The following is a 17,931-nucleotide window of genomic DNA, read 5'->3' as shown; positions in this document are numbered from 1 at the left end:
GGACTCGGGTCGCCATGCGAAAGCTGCTGACTTTTTGGAAGGAGGGAGCCGAGGACGTTACCGGGCCTCCCACCCCGACCACGGCCGGCCCCACCCCACCCCCCTTTCGCACTCGGATTCTCTTTCCACATTATCTCACACTCCTCCTCCTCCTCCCTCTATCCCTCTGTCCCACACTCCTGCTCACCCCAGATTCCATGAGTATGATGTCACTCTGCTGCCCTGCTGCCTTACTGTAAGTGACTGTGTTTCTGGGTGAAACTCTTTCTGAATGCGCTAGTCGCACAGTGTCTAAGGCTGTTGGTGTGTTTAATACTGTTAGTGAGTGCTTTACACTGACTGACTCTGTATTTAATACTGTAGATTAGTGTATTACACTGAAACTGTGTGTAGTACTGTTGGTGAATGTGTGCTTCTGTCAGATACTGTTGTAGTGTTTCTAAAGGGATTGTGTTTCTGTTTTCCAGGTAAGATTTTACAGGCGAGGAAGTGACTGCCCACCACAGACGCTCAACATGGCCCAGGTGCTGCAGATGGATTCCAACTTCCCAGGTACATCAACTGCCACTGTTATTTCTAATGCCACCGCCCCCCCCACACCCCCCAATAATATTCCTACTGCTCTGCCCTATATTTTTCCCAATGCCGCACTCTCTCCCACAGGGAAGTCTAACCCCGCCCCCGGCCCCTCCTTCCTGGGCAAAGAGAACGTGCCGTATTCAGTGGAGACCCCGTACGGCTACCGGCTGGACCTGGACTTCCTGAAGTACGTGAACGACATCGAGAAGGGCAACACCGTCCGGCGGGCGCCGGCGCCACGGCGACCGCGCTTCGGCTCGCTGCCGCGCGGCGGATACGGCTACACGGGGTCCTGGTGGACCTCCACCGAGTCGCTCTGCTCCAACGCCAGCGCCGACAGCCGCCAGTCGTCCTACTCCTGCTGCGTGCCCGGTTACCACGGCGCCCGGCCCTCGGCGGCGGGCGCGGCGTTCGGCGTGAGCGCGGCGCGGGTGGAGAAGACGCTGCTGGACGCGCGGCGGAGGCTGGAGGAGGAGAGGGAGCGGGAGAGGGAGGGGCGCAAGCTCTCCAACCTGGGCAGCATGCGAAACAGCGTGGCGGGATCCAACACCTCCCTGTCCAGCGCGCACGGGCTGGCGCTCAGCCGCGCCCAGGGGGCGGGGCCGGGCGGCGGCTCCTCGGGCCTGTCCACGCCCGTCTCGCCCAGCCCCGCCCACCTGCATCACGTGCGCGAGCAGATGGCGCTGGCCTTGCGGAAGATCCGCGAGCTGGAGGAGCAGGTGAAGACCATCCCCGTGCTGCAGGTGAAGATCTCCGTGCTGCAGGAGGAGAAGAGGCAGCTCAGCGTCCAGCTCAAGAGCCACAAGTTCCTGGGCCCCAGCATGGGGCCGGGCAGGCCCCGCCCTCAGCGGGGGGAGCTCTACATCCACATCCCAGAGGACGAGGCTCCGCCCCCGACCAGCCCCGGTCTGACACCCGCTAGCCCCGCCCAAACCCCTGCTAGCCCTGCCCCAACCCCTGCTAGCCCCACCCAGACACCCACTAGCCCCGCCCCAACCCCTGCTAGCCCCAGCTTGGAGAAAGCAACGAAGGAGGTGCGGTCCGTGGGGGTGGGCCCAGAGGCAGAGGGGCGGAGCCGGGAGGTGGGCGTGGGGGTGGAGGAGCGGGACCTGGGGCTGCTTCCGGAGGCGGAGGCCCTGAGGAGCCGGGTGGGGCAGCTGGAGACCACCCTGCTGGAGCTGCAGGCGGCTAGGGAGAGAGAGAAAGAGGCCACGCCCCTGAGGGCGGAGCCTGCTGTCAGAGCCACCACCGTGGGCTGGCGCGAGCTGCTGGGCGGGGCTCCGGGACTGCAGTCGGTGCTCAGCTTTACCCAGAAGCCTCAGCGGCCAGAGCAGAGGAGTGTGGGAGTCCAGGTGTACACGCTAGAGCAGCCCGCGCTGATGCGAGCTGAGAAGTGCAGGTCCCCGTCGGCCCCGCCCACTGGGGCCCGCCTGGCTACACCCCCTCACACGCCGCCCATAGAGAATGGCCAGGTGGAGGCTGTCAGGTCAACAGGTATGGGAAATCAGTCACTAGAGATTATGTGTATGTGTATGTACGTGTGTGTGTGTACCTTTGTAGCTTTTTAACCCTTTCACTCCTGAGCTCTAAATGAGCATTCCAGGAACAGGTTTTCAGTGTTCAAAGGAAATTGTGTTCACTGTGAAATATCCTTGTGAATCTCAAGAAATAAATTCAAGTCATTTCATATTACAGAAGCAGGTAGACACTGATCCTCACATTTCAAAGCTGAATTAGGGCTTACCATGAATTAATGCCAATTATTAACACGTTATCAGTCAGCCATGGCCTGTTCACAGCCTGCCTACAGCTTTCAGCCACACTGAAGCAGATTTTTCATATCACAGGCTCCCCCTGCTGGTGGCTTTCAGTAACTGGCGTAGCCAGCCTCTTTAGTGTCACTCTCCTGTCCAAAGTTAACAGTTTCCGCAGCATTCTGGGGTTACCGTGGTGATTCTTCAGTTGGAATTCATTTGAACTGATTCTACCTGCTTGGCTAGGACTTTCATGAAAAAAATTGGATTTGGATTTTGAATTGGATTTTCCTGTAAATATAGAGGAAAGATAAAAAAACAAGGTTGTTTTAATTAACCTGGTGTTTGTCGGTCTCTCCATCTCTTACTCTCTCTCTCTCTCCTCTAAGAATCTGCCTCTGCACTTCCTCTCACTGTCTGCTCCAGGCAGGTGCAAGGGGTCCTTCACAGGAGTGAGGTGTCCAGATCTTTGCCTGTTTCCGGCCCTGTAGTGGAGAAGCTGAACACTGTGGAGCTGAAGTCCAGCAGAGGGGCGTCACAGAGGGAGGGGTCACCGCAGACAGGTGGCCAATCACCCACAAGCAGATCACAGCCAGGTTAGGGGTCGAATGGGGAGAGTGGCATCTCTCTTGCTCTCTCTCTCATTTTTTTTGCTGTTGAGTTTTTTTTGGAAGGTCAAACATTATCATCTCTTGTGTTTATTTTTTCATTGTGTCATGACCTGGTCTAGACTTGGTCAGACCATAAAAACAAATAAAGGAGAAAGGTAATGAAAGGGAAATGGCGACTGCAAATGGGCGAGCAACTCCAGTCTCTAACTAACTCACCAAAAGTAAACTAAAGCCTATTTAGTCTTTCAAAGCTTTCAATGCTGAACTTTGGGACACTGAGTCAGCGGACTGAGATTAAGAGTCCAGTCTTAGTAACCACCACTAAGACTTAAAATTCCACCCAAACTCACCTTCAGAAACAACAAATGAAAAACACTAAATAACGAAATAGTGTCCCAACAGAAGGATTTGCAATCCAACTAAGATTACCCTAACTAACAGGAGTTACTCTATATAGCAAACAAACTAGAAAGGCTGGACAAGAGGTCAAACGCACAAAATCCACAACGTAATCACGATTCACAAGCTCACAGCAAATCCGAAGAGCGAGTCTCCACTGGTGAATAGCCACCCGCGTCTTTGTCAAACAGCGATGGAAGCTGCCGGCCTGATGATGAACCGGAGAACTCACCCACACACAGACTAACAAACGAAAGCGCAATATTTACAAACAAATGTGTTTGTACCGAGGAAAGAGTTTCTGTTGAAGTATTTTATTGTCTCTCCCATCTCTCTCTCTGTATCTCTCTCTGTCTCCTTCACTTTCTCATTCATCCTTTCTTTATCTGACTCATTCTCTTTTTCACCCTTGTTGGTTTCAATTCAGTTTTATTTTTATTTTTTATAATTTTTACATTGCTTTATTTAAATGAACTTTTTGCCTGTTAGCGTCTAGAGTTAGAATTTTTTTTTGAGGACTCTGCTGCTTAATATTCTGTTCATCTTTGAGTCGGTGATTCTGTCTCACCATCCTGATTCCACCTTCCTCATCCTCTTTTCTCTTCATCCACAGCTGTGCCACAGCGCCCCCTGTGGCCTGTGTTGGAACACGAGGCAGAGAGCCAATCTGTTCCTCTCACCGCCAAGCAGAACCGGCAGCTCAGCAGCGCCCCCACAGGGTGAGTGCGTGTACTGCAGAGTGTGTGAGGGTATGGTTTCCTTACAATATACACACCGGCTTTCTGTCCCAGTCTTCCAGAGCACCTTCAACTGAGCATAATGCGTGCTTTACATTTTACACGTGTGTTCCACTGAAATGCACACGTGTAATGGCTGATTGATGGGAGAATACCACTCATTCAGCTGATATAAGGCAAATGTCATTAATGAGTCATTGTGTGTTCAGGATGAGATGTGCAGGTAACGGGTGTGAGTTTTAATTAGAGAGTGTCACTGTTCAGTAGAGGATATGGGTGTTAAATCCAGGGTGTCAATGTTAAATTCGGTGTGTGGGTTCATAGGTGGGTAACCCGGCTTCAAAGAGTAAAAAGACTGACCGTGTATTTGCTCCACCACCATGCACTAAACCAGCTGATTCTAATTAGCATAACTCTTCAGCATGATGGGAGAACTAATTATTGTGATCAGCTGGTTTAGTGCATGGTGCTGGAGCAAATGCATGGTCAGTCTTTTTACTCTTTGAAGCCGGGTTACCCACCTCTGTGTGGGTTCAGTACATGGTGTGAGTGTTAAATCCCGGGTGTGAGTGTTGAATTGCAGGAGTGAGTATTGAATTGCAGGTGTGAGTGTTGAATTGCAGGTGTGAGTATTGAATCCAGGGTGTGAGTATTGAATCCCGGGTGTGACTGTTGAATCGCAGGTGTGAGTATTGAATCCTGGGTGTGAGTGTTGATTCTCATGTGTGAGTGTTGAATCCAGGGTGTGAGTATTGAATCCCGGGTGTGAGTGTTGAATTGCGGGAGTGAGTATTGAATTACGGGTGTGAGTATTGAATCACGGTAGTGAGTGTTTAATCGCGGGTGTGAGTATTGAATCGCAGGTGTGAGTATTGAATCCTGGGTGTGAGTGTTGATTCTCATGTGTGAGTGTTGAATCCAGGGTGTGAGTATTGAATCCCGGGTGTGAGTATTGAATCCCAGGTGTGAGTATTGAATCCTGGGTGTGAGTGTTGATTCTTCTGTGTGAGTGTTGAATCCAGGGTGTGAGTATTGAATCCCTGGTGTGAGTATTGAATCGCAGGTGTGAGTATTGAATCCTGGGTGTGAGTGTTGATTCTCATGTGTGAGTGTTGAATCCAGGGTGTGAGTATTGAATCCCGGGTGTCGTATCTCACTGTGCAGGTATGAGTCCTCTTCCTCGGAGGACAGCAGCAGTGAGAGCTCTGATGAGGAAAGCGATGCCAGTGAATATCACGAGGCCAGAGAGAGACTCCCTGAGACCCCCACGCACCGTCCCTCCGCTGACCAATCAGCTGCCAAGCAGGGGGCCACCCAATCACTGTCCACCAGCTCCGCCCCCAAACCGAATGCCAACCAATTACCACTCACCGCCTCCGCCCCCAAACGGGACGTTGCTGGATCGCCGTCCGTTGTCTCCGCCCCCAAACAGGTTGTCATCCAATCACCCCTCAAGACCCAGGAGCAGGTGTCTGGGAAAGGCAGCTCCGGACCATGCGCCTCTCAGGAAGCCAGGTAAAGGACACCAGGAGTGGACATGCTGGTCTACGATGGGCCTCCATACAGAGCACATATTTGATACAGTGCAGTCGTGTGTTTTACAGTGAGAAAGCTGGTGTTTGATACAGTGCAGCTGGGTGTTTTACAGTAAGAAAGCTGGTGTTTGATACAGTGTGGCTGGGTGTTTTACAGTAAGAAAGCTGGTGTTTGATACAGTGAAGTTGTGTGTTTTACAGTAAGAAAGCTGGTGTTTGATACAGTGCAGTTGTGTGTTTTACAGTAAGAAAGCTGGTGTTTGATACAGTGTGGCTGGGTGTTTTACAGTAAGAAAGCTGGTGTTTGATACAGTGTGGCTGGGTGTTTTACAGTAAGAAAGCTGGTGTTTGATACAGTGAAGTTGTGTGTTTTACAGTAAGAAAGCTGGTGTTTAATACAGTGTGGCTGGGTGTTTTACAGTAAGAAAGCTGGTGTTTGATACAGTGTGGCTGGGTGTTTTACAGTAAGAAAGCTGGTGTTTGATACAGTGTGGTTGGGTGTTTTACAGTAAGAAAGCTGGTGTTTGATACAGTGTGGCTGGGTGTTTTACAGTAAGAAAGCTGGTGTTTGATACAGTGTGGCTGGGTGTTTTACAGTAAGAAAGCTGGTGTTTGATACAGTGCAGTTGTGTGTTTTACAGTAAGAAAGCTGGTGTTTGATACAGTGCAGCTGGGTGTTTTACAGTAAGAAAGCTGGAGTTTGATACAGTACGGCTGGGTGTTTTACGGTAAGAAAGCTGGTGTTTGATACAATGTGGCTGGGTGTTTTACGGTAAGAAAGCTGGTGTTTGATACAGTGTAGCTGGGTGTTTTACAGTAAGAAAGCTGGTATTTGATACAGTGCAGTTGTGTGTTTTACAGTAAGAAAGCTGGTGTTTGATACAGTGTGGCTGGGTGTTTTACAGTAAGAAAGCTGGTGTTTGATACAGTGTGGCTGGGTGTTTTACAGTAAGAAAGCTGGTGTTTGATACAGTGCAGCTGGGTGTTTTACAGTAAGAAAGCTGGTGTTTGATACAGTTTGGCTGGGTGTTTTACAGTAAGAAAGCTGATGTTTGATACAGTGTGGTTGGGTGTTTTACAGTAAGAAAGCTGATGTTTGATACAGTTTGGCTGGGTGTTTTACAGTAAGAAAGCTGGTATTTGATACAGTGCAGCTGGGTGTTTTACAGTAAGAAAGCTGGTATTTGATACAGTGTGGCTGGGTGTTTTACAGTAAGAAAGCTGGTGTTTGATACAGTGTGGCTGGGTGTTTTACAGTAAGAAAGCTGGTATTTGATACAGTGTGGCTGGGTGTTTTACAGTAAGAAAGCTGGATTTGATACAGTGTGGGTGGGTGTTTTACAGTAAGAAAGCTGGTGTTTGATACAGTGTGGCTGGGTGTTTTACGGTAAGAAAGTTGGTATTTGATACAGTGTGGCTGGGTGTTTTACGGTAAGAAAGCTGGAGTTTGATACAGTGCAGTTGTGTGTTTTACAGTAAGAAAGCTGGTGTTTGATACAGTGTGGCTGGGTGTTTTACAGTAAGAAAGCTGGAGTTTGATACAGTGTGGCTGGGTGTTTTACAGTAAGAAAGCTGGTATTTGATACAGTGTGGCTGGGTGTTTTACAGTAAGAAAGCTGGAGTTTGATTTGATTCTCTCCTGTGTCTGTCCTCCAGGCTGCAGCTGAGTGACAGCATGATGGCGGCCCTGCACTCGCTGCAGAAGGCCGTGGGCGAACCTGCTCTCTTCAGCCAGCAGGAGGCGGTATGCTACTCTCCTTCTTTCACACACCGGACACACTGAAAACACTGAACACACTGCATATACTGCATACACTGCACACACTGAACACACTGACACCAACTGCAACACTGCAACACTGAACACAAGCACATTGAGACAAACACTTTCCACTGAGACACACTCAGGTTTTACGACTGCCATTGACGATGACTCTCATGGGCACACTGCATATGTGACCCTCATGACTGTCTCGTGAATCAGAGCTTTCCAGACCCAATGGACAGAACGCTTTTTCAAGGAAGAAGTGGTCCATGTGGAAGCAAACATTACAGCAGCCTGGTACATGACTGTGTTTAGTAACGTGACGTCAAACGTGGACAAAAAAAACACTTTCCCAGATTAAACCTTAGAAGCCCCTACGCTAAATTATGGATGCAGGTATGCCTCTGAGGAAGAGCTGGCTTTTAAAACGCGTTTCCGTGTTACAGTTTTGTGCTCTAACCGAAACTAACAGAGTGCCCTCAGAGCTGGTTTCACTCGCCGTTCACAGTGAATTAATTTTTTTTTTTTCTAGACTAATTCAGCTGGTGCGATGTGCATAGAATCGGTTATCGTGCCGTTCTATTTCTGGCACCGGGTTTTTCTTCCGCCCGCTCCTGCAGATAGCGGTTGGTGGCACGCGCGCGTAGATATTTCCGGAGCATAAACAGAGATGCAGCTTTGCAGCCCTTCCCACCACGCGTAGTTGCCGTGCCGACCGCAGAGGACGCAGCTGTGCCGTGTTAGCGCGAGACACTCGCGAAAATGCACCTGTAAATCTTTATCTATAATAATGACCACGGTAAAACATTGTAAAAATTGTATCAAAATGTGATAGTAATGAAATAAAAAAAGAATACATTGTTATAATAATAATAATAATATCCTCCTCCAACTCAATATCCTTTAGAGTTGATTTTACAATGAACATTTTCTACGTAATTATGGCGTTAAGAATATTTTTATCTTCTTCAGCATAATGACAGGCTGTCTTGAGTTCGCTTTTATTCAGACTAGCGTTTTGAGGTCAGTCTGTTTTCCTGCACAACTGTTCTTTTATTTCTGATAAGTGTGAGTAGAGGTTTGAATGTGAGAATCCCATTAATTCAGCACTGAATCAGGTAGCGGCCATGCAGTCGGTAATCTGAATCAGTTCTAATGAACTGAACTTGCAGGGAGGGGGGAAGAGATAAGGTAAATAAGCATATACATATCTGTGAAATATGATTTCTCTGCGCCTCTCAGGCCAGAGTGGCAGGTCACTGCTCAGAGGGAGGCCAGCGTCAGGGACCTCTGCCTCGTCCCTGGTGCTGGTGTGGTCTCTGTGGCGGTGCAGAACTGAAATTGTGTGTCTGCTTTTAAGATGGGGACTGTTAGTCACAGCAAGGCCTTGCAGGCCAATAGATCCGTTACTGATGTGTGGAGCTATGCAGAGGCAGCAGGCAGGCATTTTATATGTATATCCATCCTTCACTCCCTCCCTCTCTTTCTCTTTCTTACTCTCTCCCCCTCTGTCTGTCTTTCTCCTCTTGTTTTCCCCATTTTCTCTCTTTCTGACTATCTCTCTCCTTTTTAATTGTCTCTCTGTTGCCATTTATTTCTTTTGCTCTGCGCTCTTCCTCCTTTCCTCCCTCACGTTTTATTTTTTCTCTCTTCCTCTCCTTCTCCCCTTCCTGTCGCACCCTTGCTTCAATGATCTCACAATAACAGCATTGTGGGTTTGGAACACACACAAAAAAACAAAAAAAAACACAAGTCACATGATTTGTGATTCATGAAAATAGCCTGTGGCTTGTGCGTGTCTCCTAAATGTGTGTGACTGTAGTTCTTTCCTTTTCATGATGGCAGAGGCTAATTCACAGGAGCGCAGGTTTGCCTTTCCCCTTATTGTGTATCAACAACCAGTGAAAGCCTGTTTGTAAATACAAATTTTAGTGTTAATTTTACTCTAACACAGTTTATGAGTCAAGGAGGGATCAGATTTACTCTGTCAGAGTGAATTTAACGTTGACACTGAACATTTTACTGTGTAGTAATTAGTAAGAGTGGCATATGGGTGTTGATAATTATTTATTAGACTGAATTAATTATTAGAATTAATGATTTGATCATTATGATATTTATTTTGTAATATTTATTTAGTCATTCTGCTTTGTGAAACAGGGCCCATGACCTCATTAAAAAGTATATATACTTTTTAAATTTTGTCTGTTCGTGATCCAGGTCTCATAACTGTGCTGAAGTGATTCATAAGTAACTATATTTTGAACTTGCTGAGTAACCACATTTTGAACACATCTCCCCCTGTCTCTCTCTCTCTCTCCCTCCCCCTCTCTCGCTCTCTCCCTGTTTCTCTTTCTCTCTCTCTCTCTCCATCTGTCTCTCTCATAATGAGTGTTGTCCCTTATCGGCCCTGTGTTTTTTAGTTGTTCCAGTGACCTTCGGTATGCACTTATTGTATGTCAAATAAATGTAATGTAATTTAACGTCTCTCTCTCTCGATTTTATTCAATTCGATTCAAAATGCTTTATTGGCGTGACATATTTCAGTATAAAGCTTTGTAAATGCACATTGCAATGCATATAAAATATAGTGCAATGTCATACTTTTCTCTCTCTATCCCTCTCCCTCCCTCTCTCTCCCTTCCCCCCTCTCTCTCTTCCCCTCCCTGTCCCCCCCCGCAGAAGTCTGCGTACAGCCTGGTGCTGCAGGAGTGGCTGCGCGTGTCCTGTCACCGGTCGGCGGACACGGGCGTGGTCAGGGCCTACATGGACGCCTTCGCCTCCGTCTCCCCGCGGCTGCTGGAGTTTGTGGTCAACATGGCCGACGGCAACGGCAACACGGCCCTGCACTACACCGTGTCCCACTCCAACTTCCCTGTGGTCAAACAGCTGCTCGACACCGGTGAGAGAGGAGGGGAGGGAGGAGAGGGGCTGAGGAAGAGAGAGAGGGGTGGAGGAGGAGACAGAGGAGGGATGGGAAGGGAGGGGGAGGGGGGGAGGGAGAGAGAGGGGGCAGGAGGGAGAGAGAGAGAGGGTGGGAGGGAGGGGGAGACAGAGGGAGGGATGGAGAGAGAGGGGGAGGGGGAGGGAGGGGAGAGAGAGATAAATATGAAGACAAATAGAAGCAGAGAGAGAAAGACTGTGTGTGTATGTGTGTGTGTGTGTGTCTGTATGCTGTGTGTGTGTGTGTGATGTACACTAACCCCTCTCTCTGCACAGGTCTGTGTAATGCAGATAAACAGAACAAGGCGGGATACACAGCCATCATGCTGACTGCGCTGGCTGCGTTCCACTCGGACAGCGATCTGCGCACCATCCTGCAGCTGCTGCACTCTGGAGACGTCAATGCCAAGGCCAGCCAGGTACCGCTTAATGTTCTGCGCAAATGTCAGTCAGACCGTCTCTCGCCTATTCATTACCTTACGATTGGATGGAATTATGCTATCTGTCCTCTGATTGGATTTGATTCATGTAACTCTTCTTCGATTAGATGGAGTTACTCGAACTCTCCTCTGATTGGATGTGATTGATGTAACTCTTCTCTGATTGGATGGGAATGTTCTAACCCTCCTGCGATTGGCTGCGTGTTGGCAGGCGGGACAGACGGCGCTGATGCTGGCGGTCAGTCACGGGCGGGGGGACATGGTGCGGGCGCTGCTGTCCTGCGGGGCGCAGGTGAACGTCCGGGACGAGGACGGCTCCACCGCGCTTATGTGCGCCTGCGAGCACGGGCACGTGGACATCGTGCGCCAGCTCCTGTCCGTGCCCGGCTGCGACGCCACCATCACCGATAACGTGAGTCTCTCTCTCTGCCGCTTTCTCTCTCTCTGCCTCTCTCAGCCGAGCTGGCAGTATGGGTGACCCGGCGGAACAAGGCTGATCTGGTCCTGTGGACCCAGAGCTGCTTTTTAAGTGTTATGTTTTGCGAGTACAATATGCGCATGCAGAGATGGTTAAAAACTTTGAAGGGTTCAAGAGAACCTGGTGTGCTGGGGAAGCAATCTGTGTTGGGGATGAGGGGGGGGTACATGTCTTTGCTTTATAAGGTATATGAGCTGTTCTCCCTTTTGATGTTTTTTGGTTGTTTCTTAGTTTATTTTTATTTTTATTTTCCTTTTTTTCATTCATTTATTTATTTAATTTATTTTAGTGTAATGAACTGACCATGATGTTCAAATAATGGAGCATCAAAAGTCAAAAAGCCCATCTCTGCCTCTCTCTCTCTCTCTCTCTCTCTCTCAATTCAATTCAATTCAATAAGCTTTATTGGCATGGTAAGGGTACACTTACATTGCCAAATCATACACTCACGTGACAAACATAACATAACAGGCAATAACAATTTAACTACAATAAACTGAGTAAATATAAAATTCAGACCACAGAAATAAAATTCTACATCTAGAAGATAACGCATACAAAATGTCTTTCTCTCTCTCTCTAAAATTCAAATTCAAAGAGCTTTATTGGCATGACAAAATGTGTGTTTGTATTGCCAAAGCATGGCGAGGAACATGTAAAACATCAGATACCAAACATCTGTCTCTTTTTCTCTGTGTCTCACTTGGTCTCGCTCTCTCTCTCTGTTTCTCTGTCTCGCTCTCTCTCTCTGCTGAGTAACACTGATGCAGCTCCCTCCCTTTCTTTTTCTTCACAAAATGTTTGGCAAGTTCAATGAATTGAACTGTACTTTTCCGCTTGCTTTTGTTGAAGTCAAGACAAATATTTTGTTTTAAGACAAGTATGGACAGAGTCCAGACACGAATGCCTCTCCACCCTGTGTTTCTGCATGTTTGTCAGAATGAAAAAGAACACCGAAAAAATACTCCCTTAATGTTTTCCAGAGAAGGTCTGGTAATTTTGTCCGTATGTTCTCGGGCTCAGGCTCTGTCGGACTTTGACTGTGTGACCTTTGCCCTGCGGTGCGTTTGGTAAGGACTTGTGCCTGTGTTCTAGGACGGCAGCACAGCCCTCTCCATCGCCCTGGAAGCCTGTCAGAATGACATCGCTGTGCTCCTGTACGCCCACCTGAACTTCGCCAAGCCCCCCTCCCCAGTAAGTGTGCATACACTCTCAATAGGATCTAGGACATCATTTTAGGGCATACGCTCAACACGATCTAGAGCAGAATTGTAGGGTATATACACTCAACAGGATCTAGAGCAGAATTGTAGGGTATATACACTCAACAGGATCTAGAGCAGAATTGTAGGGTATATACACTCAACAGGATCTAGAGCAGAATTTTAGGGTATATACACTCAGCAGGATCTAGAGCAGAATTGTAGGGTATATACACTCTCAATAGGATCCAGGGCAGAATTTTATGGTGTACACTCAACACGATCTAGAGAAGAATTTTAGGGTATACAGTCTCAACATGATCTAGAGCAGAATTTTAGGGTTTATACACTCAGTAGGATCTAGAGCAGAATTTTAGGGTTTATACACTCAACAGGATCTATAGCATAATGTTAGGGTATATACACTCAACAGGATCTAGAGCCGATTTTTATGGTATATTTTGGGGTATATATACTTAGAAGCAGGCAGATGGTTGAAGGTATATACATAAAGTAGAGGTAAAGCAGTAAGCCTTAGAGTGAATAAACTCTGTGGGATTTGCAGCAGAGTGGCTCTCTGATACACTGGTCAGACATTGCTTTGGCTCAGTGAACATTGGTAATACTCAAGCAATGATATTTATATTTTGCTGCATTACGTTACATTTAGCGGACGCATTAGTGTGAATTGAAACACACATTAGTGAGCATTATATGTGCCAAAATGCAACTGTAGCTGAGCGACTCTTCAACATTAGCTGTACGAGTTAAGCAGTTAATGTAAGCTCATCAGTTTCATACACGTATACTTGGTTTCTGTGTGCGTAATGCAATGTTTTGTTTATAGGAAGTGGTTTTAGATTGCATTGTCTGACCAAGCCACGTCCCACATTCTTATAAATGACTCGGTTGCCCAGATGCTCGGAAGACAAACAGCTGTGTGTGTGTGTGTGAGTGAGTGAGTGAGTGAGTGAGTGAGTGAGTGTGCTTGTGTGTGACTGAGTGAGTGAGTGAGTGAGTGTGCTTGTGTGTGACTGAGTGTGATTGAGTGAGTGTGTGTATGTGTGTGTGTGTGTGTGTGAGTGAGTGAGTGAGTGTTTGTGTGTGTGTGTGTGAGTGAGTGAGTGAGTGAGTAAGTGTGTGTGTGTGTGTGTGAGTGAGTGAGTGAGTGTGTGTGTGAGTGAGTGTGTGTGTGTGTGAGAGTGAGTGAGTGAGTGAGTGACTGAGTGTGTGATTGAGTGAGTGTGCGTGTGTGACTGAGTGAGTGAGTGAGTGAGTGAGTGAGTGTGGCTGAGTGTGTGATTGAGTGAGTGAGTGTGTGTGTGTGTGTGTTGTGTGTGTGTGAGTGAGTGTGTGAGTGAGTGAGTGAGTGTGTGTGTGTGTGTGTGTGTGACTGAGTGTGTGATTGAGTGAGTGAGTGTGCGTGTGTGACTGAGTGAGTGAGTGAGCGAGTGAGTGTGTGATTGAGTGAGTGAGTGTGTGTGTGTGTGTGTGTGTGTGATTGAGTGAGTGAGTGTGTGTGTGTGTGTGTGACTGAGTGTGTGATTGAGTGAGTGGTCCACGAGGTGATTGGTATCTAGAAAGGAAGGAGGCAGTGTGGTAAGGAAAGAGGAGTGTGTTTGTTAAGGCGCGAGATTGGCCGTTTTTCTGATCTTCCTGCCGCAGACAGCCGGTCGCTGACTGCGACGTGCTTCTCAGCCGCCGTGTTTGAGAGGGAGGTGTAGCAGCGGGCGCGTCTCCTGCGGCGGTTTGTAGCGCGCGGCGCAGCCACGCAGATTTGAAACTGCGGAGCTGGCAGCTCAGAGACGCGCGTGCACACGTGCAGGGACTGTTCAGTCACACCTGGCCACGTCCTGGAGATGTTTCTGTAGTGGGAACAGATGTCAGCACAACTGCCTTTCTCTCTCTCATTCTCTTTTCTCTCGCGTTCTAGAATGTGTAGGTAAATCTTTTTTTTCTTACACGGTACAGTGGAGAAGAGGTGGTGATGTAACAGGAAAAGACACACTCAGTTCACACGGAGTTCATTCTTCAGGAGCGGTATAGAGAGAAACACAGAGTGGACATATTGTGTGGATTGACATATTGTGGACGACTTGTGCTCGTGTAATCATGTGGATTATGAGCCAGTGTGGTGCTAATGTGCCTGTGGTCTGGAGTGTCTGCCGCTCTCTTTCCCCACTCTGCTCTGTATAAAGGCTCATCTGTCCTTTCTCCTTCTCCCTTTAGGTGTCACCAAAAGCCCACCAAATGGGAACTTCACCTCCCCCTGCTGGTGACAGAAAGTAACTGCAGCTAATTTTGGATCAGGCCTCACTCTCCTGCTCACAGCACTGTCACACCCATGTGTGTGTGTGTGTGTGTGCGTGTGTGTGTTTGCGTGTGTGCGCTTGCCCATGTGTGTGTGTGTGTGTGTTTGTGTGTGCGCACTTGCCCGTGTGTGTGTGTATGTGTGCACGCTTGCCTGTGTGTGTGTGTGCGTGTGCACATGCGCATGCGTGTGTGTTTGTGTTTGCATGCATACACACTTGGAACGTATTTTCCTCTCACACTCTTGTTAAGTGAAATGGTTTCTTAATGTTGTGGAAGTATTACTTACCAAAAAAACATTGTTAAAAATTTGCCCAAAAACTGCCATAAATTCTGAATGCGTTCTTCAGATTCTGGCCTTAATTAATGAGCACATCAAAATCAGAAAGACATTTTTTGAAGAAAAAAAAAACAGTGGAAGACCATGTTTGTATTTTTGGCTGGACCGCAACAGCGGGGCCAGCCCTATAATATATGGTTTGACCTAGGTTTGATCTATTGTAATGTCCAGTTCAGCGCAGTACAGATAGATAGTAATAATAAGTTCAGTCAGGGAGTTGTGGAAGTGCATAGAGATTAGTGGAAAGGTGTGGGGTTAATGAAGGTGTTTATGGGATTAGTGCACGTGTGTAGGGATTAGTACGGGCATGTTGAGATTATAGTTTGTGTGTAGGGATTATTGTGGAGTCTATAGGAGTGTTACAGTCAGTAGGTCTGTGTAGTGTCAGTGTGTGGGTGCACGCAAAGCGTTATGGGGGTCATGGGGTCATTTTTGGGGGTGTAGGAGTGCAAGTCTGCAGGATTTAAGAGGGCAAAGAGAGAAAAAGTTGTGCTTTAGCTGAAGAAGCAATACCTTCCTGAGACCCGCCAATTCATTTGTCTCCTGTAGGGGGTGTCCATGAATCTCTGGTCCTAATCTCAAGAACCCTGTATTCTGCTAAACTGACGCATACGCAAAAAGGAACACTCAATAAAAATATAAGTAATATTTCAGAAAATATTTTCACCACAACATGTTATGTGTCATGTGAGACACTCACTTGTATCTTGTTAAAAAATTTAAATGCTTACTTTTTTTACGGCTGGGCCTCTGAAGTTCATGTGAATTGTAGGTTTCCTGCTCAGCGAGACAGTGAGGAATGTTACAGTGAGGAACGTTGGAAAATGGGAAGGAAGGGTTTTAGAGTGTAGAGATAATTAAACTGTAAGTGTGTTTTGCCAGTCTTCAGGGTGCAGTAGCTTGTTAGCCCTTACCAGGAAGCAGAAAAGTGAGGTACAGGTTGCCGTGATATGTACGTCAAAATAAGAGCTGTGTGTACATCAAAATAAGAGCGGTATCTATTAAACGTGAGCAGTACATTTTCAGTTATTGAAAAATGCATATTGTGGAATGTTTAAATCTAAGCAATATGATATATTTTTGAACAACTGCAAATTTGTATAAAGAAAGCAAATTTTGAAAGTTCTTTTTACATTCCTTTCTTATCCACAAACTTTTGAATACATATCTGTTTTATATTCTTTTATATTATGTTATTTATCTATAACTTTATATACTCTTCTGTGTAGTCTCAATCTCCAATATGTATCTGAAGGTACAGCCAATTTTAATTAAGCATTATGTGAAATTGTCACTTAATAATGATTTTTTCTAATTGTTCCAGTTCATCCTGGTTCTTTTTCTCCAAGATAAATAAATGTTTTGTACTTTTCCCTGTGTATGGAGGTATTGCTTTTCTCAAACGCTGTGATCAAATTTGGGCCGGAAGAGTGGTATGGCGAAGCATGTGGGGTAGTAAAAATGTGACCTCTCATTAATTATACCGCTGGTGATATTTTCCCTGGACTCAGAATGGCTAATAACAGAAAAAGAATCCAATTATACTTTATGAATTATACAATGACACCCATGAATCAGATCGGCTCCGACTCTGTTTGCATGGAGTGTGCCGTGTGTGTAGTTTTCTGTTTCTTTTACCGTCCAGTGTTACTTTGTCACGTGGTGATCTCCTGGTTTTTCCACTGGGAAAATCCTTGGGTTTGTTCCCCAGGTCAAGACATACAATAAAATATATAGTTATTGCGTTAAGATAAAAATTCATACAATAATAAAATAAAATCTGGAGCAAAAGCTACACACTCACTTCAGCATCAGCAAAGTAAAACATCGAAAACATCAAAGCGGGCGCGTAAAAAACGAGAGAGGTTTAAAAGTGAGCAGACTCCTCCGGTCTCCGACCTGCAGAGATCTGGTTCCAGAGCCCAGCGGCGCTCTCAGCACAGGCCCTGTGGCCTGACAGCGTGCACCCTGGACTCATTCCGCTTCCTGATTGGTCAGACTCAGGACTGGGAGCTGCTGCGGCCGGGTGTTTGATGGACGCCCGGTTCCGGTTTGGAACCCTGGAGGCCGAGTCCGGGACTCTCAGCTGCAGCACATACAGATGCGACCACGCCTCTGTGGAACCCTCCTCCAGAATACGGCCTCTCCCTCTCTCCTCCCCTCCCCTCTCCTCCCTCACTCTCCATTTCCTCCTCCACCTCCCTCTCTCTCTGTCACACACACACACACACACACACACACACACACGCATGCGCACACACTGATTCAATCCCTCCCTGCCTGCCTCATGAATTATTCAGAAAGGGCAAAGACAGGCAGTAATGTTCCATTCTGGAGGTGGAACACACTGCCTCTCCCTATGCATACTCCCCATATATTTCTCTCTCTCCGTCTTTGTTTTATGTTTTCTTCCTCATGTTCGCATAATTAGAATAGATATACATATTTGCCCCATAAATACGCATGTAAATGAGAACATCAGAACATATTTACCACTTATTAGTATGCCTAATTCACTGTGTTTCCCTTTGCATCCGAGCTGCAGGTCTCTTTCTGCACATCCCTTGTGGAGGACGTGCAGACGGGACAGGGGGGTGCAGTGAGCTCCACTAAATCTTGTCCACCCACTCTCTCCCTCCCCCACTACCAGATCCTCTCCTCTACTCTCCTCAGAAGAGCGTACCCCTCACCAGCCACACCTCGTTTGCTCTCTAAGGAGATTCAGGATATGACACAGAAAGCTACTACCACATTAGAGATGTTTTATTTTTTAGAGGTTAGTTTTTTGTTGTATTTTTCCTCCACAGATTCTCTTAACTTCGTAATCATTTTCTGTTG

The 17,931-nt window shown here is 47.0% G+C and overlaps 1 protein-coding gene across 2 annotated transcripts; it reads left to right on the top strand.

The window, feature by feature from the left end:
- Positions 1–135: 135 nt before the first annotated feature.
- Positions 136–16,465, top strand: LOC135248585 (KN motif and ankyrin repeat domain-containing protein 2-like). Of its 2 annotated transcripts, none has more exons than XM_064323392.1 (13): positions 136–235; positions 468–552; positions 664–2,073; positions 2,723–2,896; positions 3,957–4,062; positions 5,245–5,595; positions 7,272–7,359; positions 10,063–10,282; positions 10,600–10,742; positions 10,975–11,175; positions 12,337–12,435; positions 14,673–14,728; positions 15,643–16,465. In XM_064323392.1, the coding sequence occupies exons 2-13, from the start codon at positions 516–518 to the stop codon at positions 15,653–15,655; spliced, it is 2,898 nt and encodes a 965-aa protein (XP_064179462.1). In that variant the 5' UTR covers positions 136–235; positions 468–515; the 3' UTR covers positions 15,656–16,465. The 2 variants fall into 2 exon arrangements, with proteins under 2 accessions (XP_064179462.1, XP_064179461.1); XM_064323391.1 differs by having other exon boundaries at positions 138–235; positions 2,723–2,929.
- The last annotated feature ends 1,466 nt before the right edge of the window (positions 16,466–17,931 follow it).

This window comes from Anguilla rostrata, chromosome 2, assembly GCF_018555375.3.
Source record: "Anguilla rostrata isolate EN2019 chromosome 2, ASM1855537v3, whole genome shotgun sequence".
NCBI lineage: Eukaryota > Metazoa > Chordata > Actinopteri > Anguilliformes > Anguillidae > Anguilla > Anguilla rostrata.
Note: the sequence above shows the minus strand (reverse complement) of the source record. Positions and strands in the feature narration are given on the sequence as shown.

What these genes read in the sequence shown, in the direction of transcription:
- LOC135248585 (XM_064323391.1), top strand. Translation starts at nt 516, where the DNA reads ATGGCCCAGGTGCTGCAGATGGATTCCAACTTCCCAG. An exon ending in CTCAGCAGCGCCCCCACAGG is followed by an intron (nt 4,063 to 5,244) that starts GTGAGTGCGTGT and finishes CTCACTGTGCAG; the next exon opens with GTATGAGTCCTCTTCCTCGG. An exon ending in ACGCCACCATCACCGATAAC is followed by an intron (nt 11,176 to 12,336) that starts GTGAGTCTCTCT and finishes CCTGTGTTCTAG; the next exon opens with GACGGCAGCACAGCCCTCTC.